Below are 14,360 nucleotides of genomic sequence, written 5' to 3'. Positions count from 1 at the left end.
CTGTAAAAAAAGAGGGTTGAACAGGATTGCTCTCTTAAGATCCCTTCCAACCCTAAATGCATGTTCTTTTTTTTTTTTTAATTAAATTTATTTATTTAACTTTTAACATTCATTTTCACAAAATTTTGGGTTACAAATTTTCTCCCCTTTTATCCCCTCCCCCCCCAAACACCAAGCATTCTAATTGCCCCGATGACCAATCTGCTCTCTCTTCTATCATCCCTCTCTGCCCTTGTCTCCGTCTTCTCTTTTGTCCTGTAGGGCCAGATAGCTTTCTATACCCCTTTACCTGTATTTCTTATTTCCTAGTGGCAAGAACATTACTCGACAGTTGATCCTAACACTTTGAGTTCCAACTTCTTTACCTCCCTCCCTCTCCACCCCTTCCCTTTGGAAGGTAAGCAATTCAATATAGGCCAAATCTGTGTAGTTTTGCAAATGACTTCCATAATAGTTGTGTTGTATAGGACTAACTATATTTCCCTCCATCCTATCCTGTCCCCCATTACTTCTATTCTCTTTTGATCCTATCCCTCCCCATGAGTGTCGACCTCGAATTGCACTCTCCTCCCCATGCCCTCCCTTCTATCATCCCCCCCACCCTGCTTGTCCCCTTATCCCCCACTTTCCTGTATTGTGAGATAGGTTTTCCTATCAAAATGAGTGTGCATTTTATTCTTTCCTTTAGTGGAATGTGATGAGAGTAGACTTCATGGTTTTCTCTCACCTCTCTTCATTATCCCTCCACTAATGAGTCTTTTGCTTGCCTCTTTTATGAGAGATAATTTGCCCCATTCCATTTCTCCCTTTCTCCTCCCAATATATTTCTCTCTCACTGCTTGATTTCATTTTTTTTTTAAGATATGATCCCATCCTCTTCAATTCACTCTGTGCACTCTGTCTCTATGTATGTGTGTGTGTGCATGTGTGTGTAATCCCACCCAGTACCCAGATACTGAAATGTTTCAAGAGTTACAAATATTGTCTTTCCATGTAGGAATGTAAACAGTTCAACTTTAGTAAGTGCCTTATGACTTCTCTTTGCTGTTCACCTTTTCATGGTTCTCTTCATTCTTGTGTTTGAAAGTCAAATTTTCTTTTCAACTCTGGTCTTTTCATCAAGAATGCTTGAAAATCCTCTATTTCATTGAAAGACCAGTTTTTCCCCTGAAGTATTATACTCAGTTTTGCTGGGTAGGTGATTCTTGGTTTTAGTCCTAGTTCCTTTGACTTCTGGAATATCCTATTCCATGCCCTTCGATCCCTTAATGTAGAGGCTGCTAGATCTTGTGTTATGCTGATTGTATTTCCACAATACTTGAATTGTTTCTTTCTAGCTGCTTGCAATATTTTCTCCTAGACCTGGGAACTCTGGAATTTGGCCACAATGTTCCTAGGAGTTTCTCTTTTTGGATCTCTTTCAGGCGGTGTTCTGTGGATTCCTTGAATATGTATTTTGTCCTCTGGTTCTAGAATCTCAGGGCAGTTTTCCTTGATAATTTCATGAAAGATGATGTCTAGGCTCTTCTTTTGATCATGGCTTTCAGGTAGTCCCATAATTTTTAAATTGTCTCTCCTGAATCTATTTTCCAGGTCAGTTGTTTTTCCAATGAGATATTTCACATTATCTTCCATTTTTCCATTCTTCTGTCTTTGTTCTGTGATTTCTTGGTTTTGCATAAAGTCATTAGCCTCCATCTGTGCCATTCTAATTTTGAAAGAACTATTTTCTTCAGTGAGCTTTTGGACCTCCTTTTCCATTTGGCTAATTCTGCTTTTGAAAGCATTCTTCTCCTCATTGGCTTTTTGAACCTCTTTTGCCAATTGAGTTAGGCTAGTTTTCAAGGTGTTAATTTCTTCAACATTTTTTTGGGTCTCCTTTAGCAGGGAGCTGATCTGCTGTTCATGCTTTGACTTCATGTCTCTCATTTCTCTTCCCAGCTTTCCTCTACCTCTCTAACTTGATTTTCAAAATTCTTTTTGAGCTCTTCCATGGCCTGATCGCATTGGGTGGGCTGGGACACAGAAGCCTTGATTTCTGTGTCTTTGCCTGATGGTAAGCATTGTTCTTCCTCATCAGAAAGGAAGGGAGGAAATGCCTGTTCTCCAAGAAAGTAGCCTTCTATAGTCTTATTTCTTTTCCCTTTTCTGGGCATTTTCCCAGCCAGTGACTTGACCTCTGAATATTTTCCTCACACCCACCTCGCCTCCTGATCCTCCCAGCCAGCATTTGGGGTCTGAGATTCAAATGCTGCTTCCAGCCTTAGGGCTTTTGGCGGGGGCTGCTATTCAGTGTGAGATTAAGTTCAGGTGGTCAGGTCGGGGCAGGGCCGCCTCTCAGGCTCAGTTCCCTCAGGGGGTTTATGCACAGACCTTCCACAATGGATCCAGGCTCCTGCCCCCTTGGGGAGCCCCAGTCTGCAGCTGCCTCTCAGCTTCTACCTCCTGGGGGGGCCTGAGTTATGGGGGCACCCCACTCCCCTCTCGACCCACCAAAGAGATTCTCTCACCGACCCCCGTCACCTGTGGGTGGAGGGACTTGTGCGGCCACTGGAGATCCCGTCCCTGAAGCCTGCTCGGATCTGTATCTCTCGGTGCCACGGCCGCGGCCGCAGCAGGTCTGGGCTGGGTTCCACGTCTGCAGCGCGAAGGACCTTTTGCAAGAGGTTTGCAGGTCCCTCTGTGGGTGGAGGGACCCGCGTGGCCCCTGGAGATCCCGTCCCTGAAGCCCACTCAGATCTTTTCCTCTCGGTGCCACGACCGTGACAGGGCTGCACTCAGCTCCCAGTCCCGGCGCCCAGTCCGCAGCGCGAAGGACCCCCCGCTAGAGGTTTGCAGGTCTCTCCAGAACAGAAATCTCCCTTGCTCCAATATTCCGTGGCCTCTGGGTCCAGAATTTGCCGTGAGTTACTTCCCTGTAGCCATTCTATGGGTTGTGGGTTCGGAGCTATGTGTATGTGCGTCTTTCTACTCCGCCATCTTGGCTCTGCCCCCAATGCATGTTCTTAAGTAATAGATATGAAAATACTTTGAGAAATATTCTGTGCGATTATTAATTTTTATGTTTTATCCAGCCTCTCAGTTCTATAAACTTTTTTTTCAAGCTTTTATTCCTAAAAATTAAAGCCAGACGCTCTTTTTCTTCTCTTCTTGCCCCACATTCTTTGGCAAATTTGCCCCTTTCCTCTTTCCCTTGTCCCTTCTTTCCCTCCTTTCCACCACCACGCCCTCATCCCTACTCAAATTTCTGGTGAAGCTTTTGCCACCTGGCTCTGAGTCCCCTAGTGATTCTGGTTGGTGTGGACAAAGCCATCAGAGAGTGCGTCCATCTGGCTGGGGCTATTTATTTCTTCACAGCTGACTCTCTAAGTAGGACATTTACGATCCCCCGGGACCTCCACACCAGAAATTTAGCCACAACAAATTAATCAAATCTCCTTGGCAGGGTATCAGTCCATGTTCGCGTCTTGACCTCCTTGGCCATTCTGCTGGTGGTTTTTGTGGTGATAACGGTGCTGGTGAAAGTGGACACCTCCTCGTGGACTTTTTCCTTCTTTGTCATCACCATCATCTGCATGGTGGTCCTCAGTGGGACTGCCACCATCTTCAACAGCAGTATCTTTGGCCTTGCTGCCTCCTTCCCCATGAGGAACTCTCAGGCTCTGATATCAGGTGAGAACAACCATCCAGGTGGGCAGAAAGGCAGGCTGGCTAACTTCTTCCAGGGAGGCATCCATACTGGGGGTAGAATCTGAACCATGTATTGATTGGCTTTGAAGTATTCCAGATCCTGAATCAGTAGTAAACACCCCCTACCCCTCACCTCCATTGTACAGCTTATAAATGGATGCCATGAGTAACAGATTGAGTGGGCTGAGCCTGGGCTTTCCCTAGGTTCTTCTGACCTGATCTGGAGTTGACTTTCCTTCTCATAGTGTAGGCCTTGGTGGGGTTCAGCTCACAAGCCCACAGCACTCTTAATTCTGGTCTGAATTAAATTAAAATGTAATGGGGAACTATTGAACAGAAGAAGTAAACCATAGATAATGTGACTATGTGGTTTTCTAAATCAATGTGTGGCCCCGAGGGATCTGTATGTAAATATTAAATAGTAACTATTTCTCTTTCTCCCAGGAACTCTGAGGGTCTTCCCCTTCCAGTTTGATTTTTTTTTTTATCAAAGGAGCCATTCCTTGAGTGACAACTTAAACAAGCCTATTCATTGAATGGGGTATCCCATTCAAAGTGAGAATCCAATAAGACCTTAGCCTAAAATGGCCAGAGTTTACCATTGCATCCTAGACCATCTCCAGTCATCCTGATGAATATCTGGCCACTGATGAATATCTGGAGGAGAAAGTGAGGCTGGTGACCTTGCACAGCCCTTCCTCATTCAAATCAAAGTCAACTGCAAGTCATGTCATCATCTTGATGTCATGGTCCTCTTCAAGAACAAAGGACAAACACAATGACAATGTATGGTTTAGTGGCTCTGTTTCAAAGAGTTGGATACCACCAGTGTAGGGGGCTGCTTTGTTCATTCAGAAAGGATTTATGTGCCTACTCCCTGCCCTGTATGTGAAAAAAAATGCTCAGGGCTTTGACAGGATATTCAATTCAATTCAAAGCATTTCTTAAGTGCATATTATGTGGAAGGCACATACTAGTCACTTGTGACCGTGGGCAAGCCACTTAACCCTTTTTTGCTTGAGTTTCCTCATCTATAAAATGAGTTGGAGAAGGAAATGGTGAAACCACCCCAGTATCATTGCCTTGAAAACCCCAAATGGGGTCACAGAGTCAGACATGACTGAACTCAGTCAGTCCTTCCCTTAGAGAGCTTAACTCTGGTTGGGTACACCTTGGTGTACCCAGAACACAGAGGAGGCAACTATAATAATGCTATAATCACCTAAACAACAACAGTAACAAGACAGCATAAATGGGAGCTAACCTGAGAGGGAAGACCTCTCCATACTTCAAGTCCACCAAGCCAGGGTGCTTTCCTCTTTGTCTCTGTCCTCTGCTGCCCAGGCTTAGACACTGATTCTTTTTTCCCCTGGTGCTCTTACCATCTACCAGAGTATTATAAAAGCGACTTCAGCCCTTCCATTTGCACTGGCCACAAGCAAGTGGTCTTCCAGTCACTACATTTGTCAGTCTACCCTTGGCATTCACCTCATCATGCAGGTGTATTCTGAGGAAAGGTGGTAGAAAGCATGGAAGGGGTTAATGGATTTGGTACTTAATCTGTACTGTTAGCCTAGGTGAAGGTCCCTCATCACCCTTCCCAAGTTTGGGGGGTGCTGTCTGCTTGAAATATCATGGCTTAAACATGATCTTTGGCTGTTGTTGTCTTCTAATTGAGGGGAGAAACTCTCCTGGAATTCTGCAAGTGTTCATATCTCAGGAAACAATTCATTTGCTTTATGCTGGAATTTTTAAAACACTCTCATTTGCATGCATTTCCATAACTGATGAGATAAAAGTATGGAGTCATGAAGGATGAGCTCCCCTGAGGCTTGCCTTGTTCTTGATGATAATATTGTAAATTCTCTACCAGGGGGAGAGAGAGCAAGAGAGAGCTTGATCAAGAGGAATCAATAGACAGTGATTTTTAGATATTCTTCCTTGGGGCAGACTGGGAATTTCTTAACGAGTTTAACCCCAAATACCATAAGAAGCCAAGGTAGTAATTACAGGTCCTTAGACGCAGCCCCCTTCCCTGCTGGCAAAGCTTTCATGATATTATTGCTATTTAAAGAGGTGGGAAAAGAGAGAGAATTGACAAATACCTGAGGAAAGGGTAGGGAATGTTTAACCCTTTAATCTCCGAATCACCCATATCCATAGATGTTTGCTGGAGACCATTGAAGTGATCTCCTTTGGTGACCATGTTCTCATTGCTTCCAATATATCTCTAAGCCATAGAGATGTAAGCAGAGAGTGGGGATGTTGCTGTACAAGGCATCATGCTTATGTCCAACCTGAGGCCAGGTTGACAGGTACCATTGATCAGAGAATATCTCAGGCAGAAAGGAAGGTTAGGAGAATAGATAAGGGTCGAACTTAGGAGGAGAGTTCAAGCATAAACCAAAAGCCAGGTCATGGAAAGGGGGTGGGGGGTGTCTACCATGGTGTCCTGAGCAGAGTAGGAAGCTCCGTGGCTGAGAAACACACAAGCAAAGAAGTCAGGGGTGGGGAAGAGGTGTTGACTCTTTCTCTTTCTCTATCTCAACCTGATCACCCCATTTCAGTCTTTTTTCTAAATTGTAACTGGCTTCTTGCATCCCCTGCCCAGATTTGGCACTCATGTGACATTCTAGCCAGGGTCAGGATCCTTCCAGGCTTCTCAGTCAATCAAGCCTTTATTAAGTACTTACCTAGTGCCGGGCAAAGAGAAGATTAGAGCAAAAGAGACAGTCCTTGCCCTTGAGAACTTTACAACCTAGTTAGGAAAGACAACATGAAATCTATAATTATGTACAAAATGCACGCAAAATAGATACAAGATAATCTTGGAGAAGGGGAGAAAAGTATTAGCAACTACAGAGATCAGGAAAGGCTTCATATGGAAAATGGTGGCTAAGCTGATCTGTGAAGATAAGCTGGAATTTGAGGAGGGGGAGAAGTGAGATCGGGTACATTCAAGGCATTGGGGCAGATGAGGTGGGGGCAGGGGTGAGGGGGAGCTTGAGTAAACAGACAAAGACAGGAGATGAAGTGCTGTGTGTGAGGAGCTGTAAGATCACTTAGATCGAACCATAGCATGCATAAAGGGGAATCATGTGCAATGTGTCTGGAAAAATAATTTGGGACCAGTTTGTGAAGGATTGTAGATGCCAAACAGCTTGAACCTGGAGTTAATGGGGAGCCACTGGAGTTGATTAAGTATGAGAGTGACAGGGTCAGGAAAATTACTTTGGCAGCTGTGTGGGAAATGGATTAGAGCGGGGCATTGCTGACACAGAAAGACCACGTAGGAGGCTGTTGACATAGTCCAGGCAGGTGGTGACTTGGTGACTTGGCTGTGGGAGTGGAGAGGAGGGCACAGCTAGAGGACATCCTGTGAAGACAGAAAAGGTAAGGACTTGGCAAGACATTGGGGATGTATGATGAGTGTGAGCAAGGAGCTGAGGATGGGTAGGTTTCTGATGGGAGTCCATAAGGTATGTTTTATTAAGGAATTCGTTGAGGCCATTTGCTATGGATGTTGTTCTGAGGGCTAGAAGAGGAATCATTGGTTGTAAGCTCAAAGCATTGTTTCATTTTGGTGTTTGCATCTCCAGGACTAGCAGAGTGCCTCCTTGAATTGCATAGAGTGGATGAAGTATCAAGCCCAAAGGGAGGGAAAAAGTGAAATGGGTAGACAATATAACACACACACACATACGCACACGAATTTTTTTTTTCCTTATTGTCTGCTTCTTTTTCCGTGACAATTGTCTGGTTATTGCCTATAGGTGGGGCCATGGGTGGGACCATCAGTGCCGTGGCCTCACTGGTGGATCTGGCAGCATCCAAAGATGTGACAGACTGTGCCCTGGCTTTCTTTCTGACAGCAGACATCTTCATCATCATCTGCATTGGGCTGTATCTGATCCTTCCCAAGCTTGAGTATGCCAGGTAAGGGCATCTTCCATGTTCTCTTGAGTGTAGGTGGATTGTTTCATTGCATTCGACAAGGAGATGAGGATGAGTTGAGGGCAATGGAGGTGAGAGGTGGAATGCCCAACAGATGGGGGAAGTGGGCTTCTCAGCTGAAACTTGTCAACAACTAAAGCTTACAAGTTGAGAACAGAGGTAGGGAGTCTCTAAGATTGGCCCAGAGGCTACTGATCATGATTTTCTTCCTTTGTCAACCAAATGTATCTCTCTCCCCACACCCAGCCTTCCTTCTTTCTCCTCCTTTGCTTTTCAAAGTGCTTTCACATGTGTTATTTCAGTTGATTCTGTGGTGATCCCTGGCAAGTAGAAAAGGCAGAAACCATTATTCTACATTTGCTGATGAAACAATTGAAGCAGAGTCCAGGCTGTTACTCACTCAAGATCACACAACCAGTCAGTGGCAGAATGGGGACTAGAGAACCCACGTCTTGTGGTGCCCTGTGCCAACTTTGATCTGCCAAGTGACCTCCATGAGCATAATTTAGCTGAATTAGTGGCATTGTGTTCTAGAGAGCCTGCTGACTCTAGGGTATGGCAGTTGCTAGGTGATCAATACACATTTGTTAAATTAATGATTTTTCCTTCTACATGTGTGCTTTATCTGTGATTTGGTTAATGAAAGGAACTCTGTACTTCAGATCGTCAAGACAAGAGAGACTAAGGATTGAGGACATATGTATCTGGGGCAGGAGTTGAACCTTGGACTTCCTGATGCTAAAACCAATCCTAGCCTCTTTGCCATTCCACCCCTCAGAATGAGTGAACAAATGAATCAGTCTACTTATTGTGAGTTCTAATGGAAGAAAGGATGTAAGGGTCCTTTTTCTTGAAGAACCAGTATTGCTGTTCTATTCTGATCTTCCAGAAATCATCACCAATGCCTAAAGGGGGCCCATTGTAGGATTCTGTAACCAAGAGAGGAAAGAAGATGCTCTCTCACCCTTTTTTTTTTTTATTTTTGGTCACAATACTGATTCTAGTTGGATGTCTGAGTTGCTTCATCAATTAACAGGGATTCATAGCCTTAGCTAACATCAGTTGATTAAGGCTTCTGGAAGGAAGAAGGGCAAAGACCAAGTGAAAATGAGTCCTGAAGTGTTTAGAGTTGTTTGAAAAACACGAACCACTCATTTCAGGTGGCAAACCCCTCTGAGGGACATCAAGGTAAAATTCTGTATTTCCATTGCCAAGTGATTCTGAATAATGCTGGCAGAAGAGGAAATGAGAGGAATTGGTGGGGCCAAGAAAAGTCCAGAAGATTCCTAGAATCACATACCACCTCCTCTGGAAAACACTCCAGAACAACTCATACCTAGTTTTGAACTAACCGTACATTGAGGGACAGACACATGAATGTCAGGTTGGGATAGCCTTTATTGATTGAGTGGTCAAAACTTCTGAGTTTGAATGAGACAATCCTGAAACTATGGGAAACTATGCAGAGAGACCCAGGTGGTTTTTCCTGAGTCCACTCAGTCTGAACCAAATGAAGAAAATGCATTTTAATTAAGAGGAAAAAGTATAACAATTACATGTCAATGAGTTTGTCAGGGCTCATCTACCTAACCTGTGAAGGATAGAGGGATTTTGGAAAGATGTTCCTGTTAAAATGCAGACTGCTGAAGGGGATGAAGGCAAACTGATACAAAGGAAAGAGAGCTGAACTTGGAGTCCCAGGGTCTGGTTTGAATCCCAGGTCTTCTATTTACTGCCTCTGTGACCTTGGGCTAGAAATTATTTTCTGAAAAGTGAGGGGTTTGGACTGAATGATCGGTAGTATTAGGGGCAAACAGAGCAGTCATCTCCCTAATCAGGCTGTGAGCTCCTAGGAGTGCGGACTGTTTTAGTATAGTAACTGGTACATGGTAGATGCTTAGTAAATACTTGTCGATTTGGCTACATGGACACTTCTGGCTCTAAATTTGGGATCCTACACAATCATAACCAAAAGAGAAGAAACAGAACAGAGGAAGAAAACAGAACCTGCTCTATCTAACCCAGCCAAGTTCAGACCTGTGTTGACTCCCAGTACGAAAATTCCCTTCACTGGCACAGACTGACAACTCCTCTATAGTCTTAAAGAGTTGCCCATGAGCACACAGCCCACATGTGTTAGAGGCAGGATTCCAATTCGGGTCCTCTTGGCTCAAAGGCTGGCAACCCTCTATCCACTAAGCCAGCATGCTTCTCAAATAAAGTGGTGTGCAGCCAAACTGAGAAGTCAAAGGAAATGATCTACATTATTTATATAATATATTCTATAATATATGTAATATATTACAGAAAATATTATATAATAATACGTAGTTATTATCTAAAAAAATTTTAAATATTCTAATTAAGAAATTTTCTATTTAAGAAAAGAAGAGTGAAAAATTCAGGACTGAAACCTGGGGATAAGTGGGGGAAGATGGCAGCCTGGTAGGGCTTGCAAGGCAGGCCTTCTTTAGCCAGAGAATCTTGATGCAGAGTAATTTTCAAGCTGTTTAGAGAAGAGGGAGGTAACGGGGGCAGAAGGAAGTAAGATGGTTGCTTTCTCAGAATTCAAGACTGAAAGAAGCACACGTTCAGTTGTGCATAATTTTAATGCAGGGGTATTTCTCCCCAACCTGACCCGATTTCAAATACGTTATCTCACACATCCTTATCACTTCCCTGCAAGGAAAGTGCAGCTCAGATAGTGTCCTGCTGGTTTTCCAGAAACCTGAGGCCCACAGGGGTTAAATGACTTATTCAGGAGTTTCATCTTCATCTTCTTTTTCTTCTGCCCCTTCTGGACTGTCTTGGAATAGCTTTGCTCCTGCTTTGTATATAGTTATCTGCATATGTGTTGTTTTTCTCCCAGGAGAATGTAAGTTCCTTCAGGACAGGCAGGCACTGTTTTCGTTTTTGTCTTTATACCCTTAGGGCCTTGTACAACATAGGTAGTTGATGAATGTTTGCTGAAATGAATTGTGATTGACTGATTTAAGGGCAGGCCACGAGGCTTCTTAAGGACTGAGATAACTGCTTCCGGCTGACCTTTGTCCAGGACACTTTTTCACTATCCCTTATGCTAATTGGGGATGTTTAAATAAGCTGACATAACTATTGATTATTATTTTAAAGATTGTAGTCTGTAGTTTTCAGCAATTCAGGTAGCTTATCGGTAAAATGTTGAAGAGTCTGAATGCAAAGATTTTCAGAATCACCAGCCAGTGCCATATGCTGTCCATGACCTCCTAATCCAATAGTATCCCTGAGCCTGGGTTTCTAGGAGAGAGGATTGTTGTGGCTTTGCAGAGTGGGAATTCTAAGGCGGTGCCAATGCAAGGCTCTAGTTACTTTTCCAGTATATTCATTTGTCATCCCAGCTCTCCTGCCCTACACAGCCTAAGGAGTCCTCTCTTGTTCTCTGATGGTTTTTCTCTTTTGTAGTGACCAGAGTTCTAGACTTTGGGATGGGAACACCTGAGTTCAAATCTTGTCTCCAGCATTTACTGACTTTGTGAACATGGATAAGTCAATATCTTTGAGCTTCTATTTCCTCATGTGTCAAATGGGGATAATAATACATGTATGAACTGGCTTACAGCATTGGGAGGCTGAGATGACATAACACATGTAAAGTGCTTTGCTGTATTAAATACAAATATATTTATAAATAAAAAATATAAACAATAGCTGTTTTTTCAGCTTTTAAGCAGATCTAAAATTTTATATATCTATATTCTATAATATAATATTATAAATATTGTATATCCAAAATTACATATCTATATTTTCAAGTGATTAATATCCTACATATTGTAAACAATATTTAATTACCACAGAATTCTAGCACAGCAGAGTAACCTGAGAATTCTCCCTCCCCACTCCATACTTTAAGCCTACCTTGAAGGTCTTTATCATTGGATTTGACCAATGTTTTCTAAAGTCAATTATTATTATTTCCCTTCAGGTATTACATGAAACCAGCTCACCCAAGCCATGCATTTTCAAGTGGTTCCTTTAGTGAAGAAGAGCAGCCTTCAAGCCTCCTTAAGCCTCTACCACAGACCAGCAGGAGAGTGGAGCCAAGCACTCCCCCTCTCCCTTTCATCTTGAAGAAGACAGCTGTGCTGGGCTTCTGTGTTATCTACGTCTTCTTCATCTCCATCATCATCTTCCCTGCCCTTTCCTCCAATATCGAGTCAGTCAACAAGAGTTCTGGATCTCCGTGGACCAACAAGTTCTTTGTCCCTCTCACCAGCTTCCTCCTGTACAATGTCGCTGACTTGTGCGGTCGACAGATCCCTGCCTGGATTCAGGTCCCAGGACCCAAAAGCAAACTTCTCCCTGCACTAGTTGTCCTAAGGACAATTTTTATTCCCCTTTTCATCTTCTGTAACTATCAGCCCCGGCACCATCTGGACAAGGTATTCTTTAATTCTGATATATATCCATCCATCTTCATCTCACTCTTGGGATTCAGCAATGGCTACCTCAGCACCTTGGCACTGATGTATGGCCCCAGGATCATGCCCAAGGAGCTGGCTGAGGCTACTGGGGTACTGATGTCATTTTATTTGTGTCTGGGTTTAGCCTTGGGGTCAGCCTGCTCTGCTTTAGTGGTCCATCTCATTTAGGAAGACAGAAAAACATGACAGTTCTTGTGCCACCTTGGCCCTTGAAGATATCTCAAGAGCAAAGCAAAATATCATGGGAAGTAACAGGTATGCTACCCAGAGTGCCCTGGAGAAGGCACTCTGGGTCTTCTATAAGGAGCCTTTTGAAGGAGAGAAAGGTACATTAGTCAGTCATGGACCATGAATTAATTTTTGTTGCCTGCTATTTGGGAGTGAACTAAAGAAAGCAGAAGACCTGGCAGCACTCAAGCAATTGGAAGGCCAAATGTCCAGACATGTAAAGAATACATGGTTCTCTGAAAGAAGCATTATATGTTAGACGTTTGACCTTGACTGAAAGGGACACCGAGAAGAGGGGTCTGGGGAAGAAATGGAAGGCCAGCACTGGAGTCAGGAAGACCCACTGTTGATACACACTAACTGTGCTGCTGCGGTCAGATCTCTCCCTCTCCCCGTGGCCTAGGCAACACCGTAAGACTCACAGTTGCTGATGCATTGTCAAGCTGCATCATTGGAGGGCATTTCCACTCTGTGATTTCCCTAAACTGGTGAAATCGCAGACCCAGGTCAAAATGAGACATTCTATCTTTAAGTATATTCCTTATTTGCTATGGGTCTAATAATCCTATTTTTTTAAATCATTGGGAACTGATTTCTTGCTCTTCTTATCTAGTCATTCAACCTCTTAACATTTGTAGTTTGTGCCAAAACCCCCCAAAACCTCTTTATACTAAGCTTGAGTTCCTTGGTGGAGCCTTAAAGCCTTGTCTTTCCCTAGGATGTAGAGTTATAGAATTTTTGGCTGCTTGCTGGAAAGCTGTGGGCTCTCACTACAGTTCTGTTTAGCTCTGAAGGACTCTTGGCTAGAAGAGCAATTCTCAGATAACTCTTGAATTCCAAAAGAGACCTTTACATTCATTTAGGAGGATGCCACTTGTAAGATACATTATCCCAAACCAAGACCTGGGAGGCACCTTAGACATTGTCTGCTCCAATCCTTTCAGAGTCCTGAGTCAGAGAGATACCAGAGATTACACAAGTATTAATAAAAGACATTTGCATAATGCCTTAAGCTTCATAAGCACTTTATATTGTCTCATATCCACCTCAAGACAGTCCTGTGAGGTGGGTGTTATCCCCATTCCACAGATGAGGAACCTGAGTTCCCATGAGCACATGGCTGGTAAGTGCCAGACAGGATTCAAACCTAGGTCTTCCTGATCCTCACATTCAGTGCTTCATCCACTCTGTCATGCTGCTGACTTCAAATGTGGTGCTCTTTACCACTACACCAGAGATTCTTAACCTTTTTTGTGTCCTGGACCCCTTTGGCAGCCATCTAAAGCCAGGGGACCCTTTTTCAAAATAAGGTTTGTGAGTACGTAAAATAAAATGCATAGGATGACAAAGGGAACCAGTTATATCAAAATATAGTCATCAAAGTCCATGTACCTCAGTTTAAGAACCCCTTGGGCTGTGTCATGGGGTTCCCCTCTATGTACGAATCAAAAATTATGTATTACATGCAACATTTTTTCAGCATGAATAAAAGCTTAATTTTCTATGTTTGCTTCAAAATTTCCCTGACCCCCTCCATACTAGACCTTTGGATCAACAATGATGATGCTCTTATAGCCCAGAAGTGATTCATAGCCAGGTTAGCTTGGGGAGCTCCATTCCATAAAATGCTGCCTGCTGTCTTATGAAATTGTCAGAGATGTTACTGTTGAACTAAAAAACTTAACACAAAGCGTATTTGGAATCAGGAGCACTAGAGGACTGGGGGCTTGGGAGCAAATTCTCAGGAGTTGGCACAAAGGAGATAACACTGAAAGAAAGGAAAGGGTCCTTGGGTGACCATGGGAAAGTCACCCAACCCCTATGAGCTCCAGTTCCCTCAAACATAGTAAGGGGAAAATACAATGCCTACCTCATGAGATTGTTGTGAGGAAAGTGATTTTTCAAACACTAAGCCACTAACAAATTGTACATGACTGCATTGAGATCATGTCATGTGAGCATTAATTGAAAGAGTGAGGGGTGTTCACCCTGAAGAAGGCAAGACCAAAGAGGGAGACAGTAGCT

The 14,360-nt window shown here is 43.5% G+C and overlaps 1 protein-coding gene across 5 annotated transcripts in view; it reads left to right on the top strand.

Moving 5' to 3' along the window:
• Nucleotides 1-13,839, top strand: part of SLC29A3 (solute carrier family 29 member 3) — a 70,856-nt gene extending 57,017 nt beyond the window's left edge. For 4 of the 5 annotated variants that reach the window (XM_072628276.1, XM_072628274.1, XM_072628275.1 and 1 more), the window contains 3 exons: nt 3,446-3,672; nt 7,464-7,626; nt 11,609-13,839. In XM_072628276.1, coding sequence (XP_072484377.1) covers nt 3,446-3,672; nt 7,464-7,626; nt 11,609-12,275 — 1,057 coding nt within the window. In that variant the 3' untranslated portion in view covers nt 12,276-13,839. The remainder of the gene's footprint in view (nt 1-3,445; nt 3,673-7,463; nt 7,627-11,608) is intronic. The other variant, XM_072628277.1, reaches the window with a different exon arrangement.
• Nucleotides 13,840-14,360: the final 521 nt, after the last annotated feature.

Source organism: Notamacropus eugenii, chromosome 1, assembly GCF_028372415.1.
Source record: "Notamacropus eugenii isolate mMacEug1 chromosome 1, mMacEug1.pri_v2, whole genome shotgun sequence".
Classification (NCBI taxonomy): domain Eukaryota; kingdom Metazoa; phylum Chordata; class Mammalia; order Diprotodontia; family Macropodidae; genus Notamacropus; species Notamacropus eugenii.
Note: the sequence above shows the minus strand (reverse complement) of the source record. Positions and strands in the feature narration are given on the sequence as shown.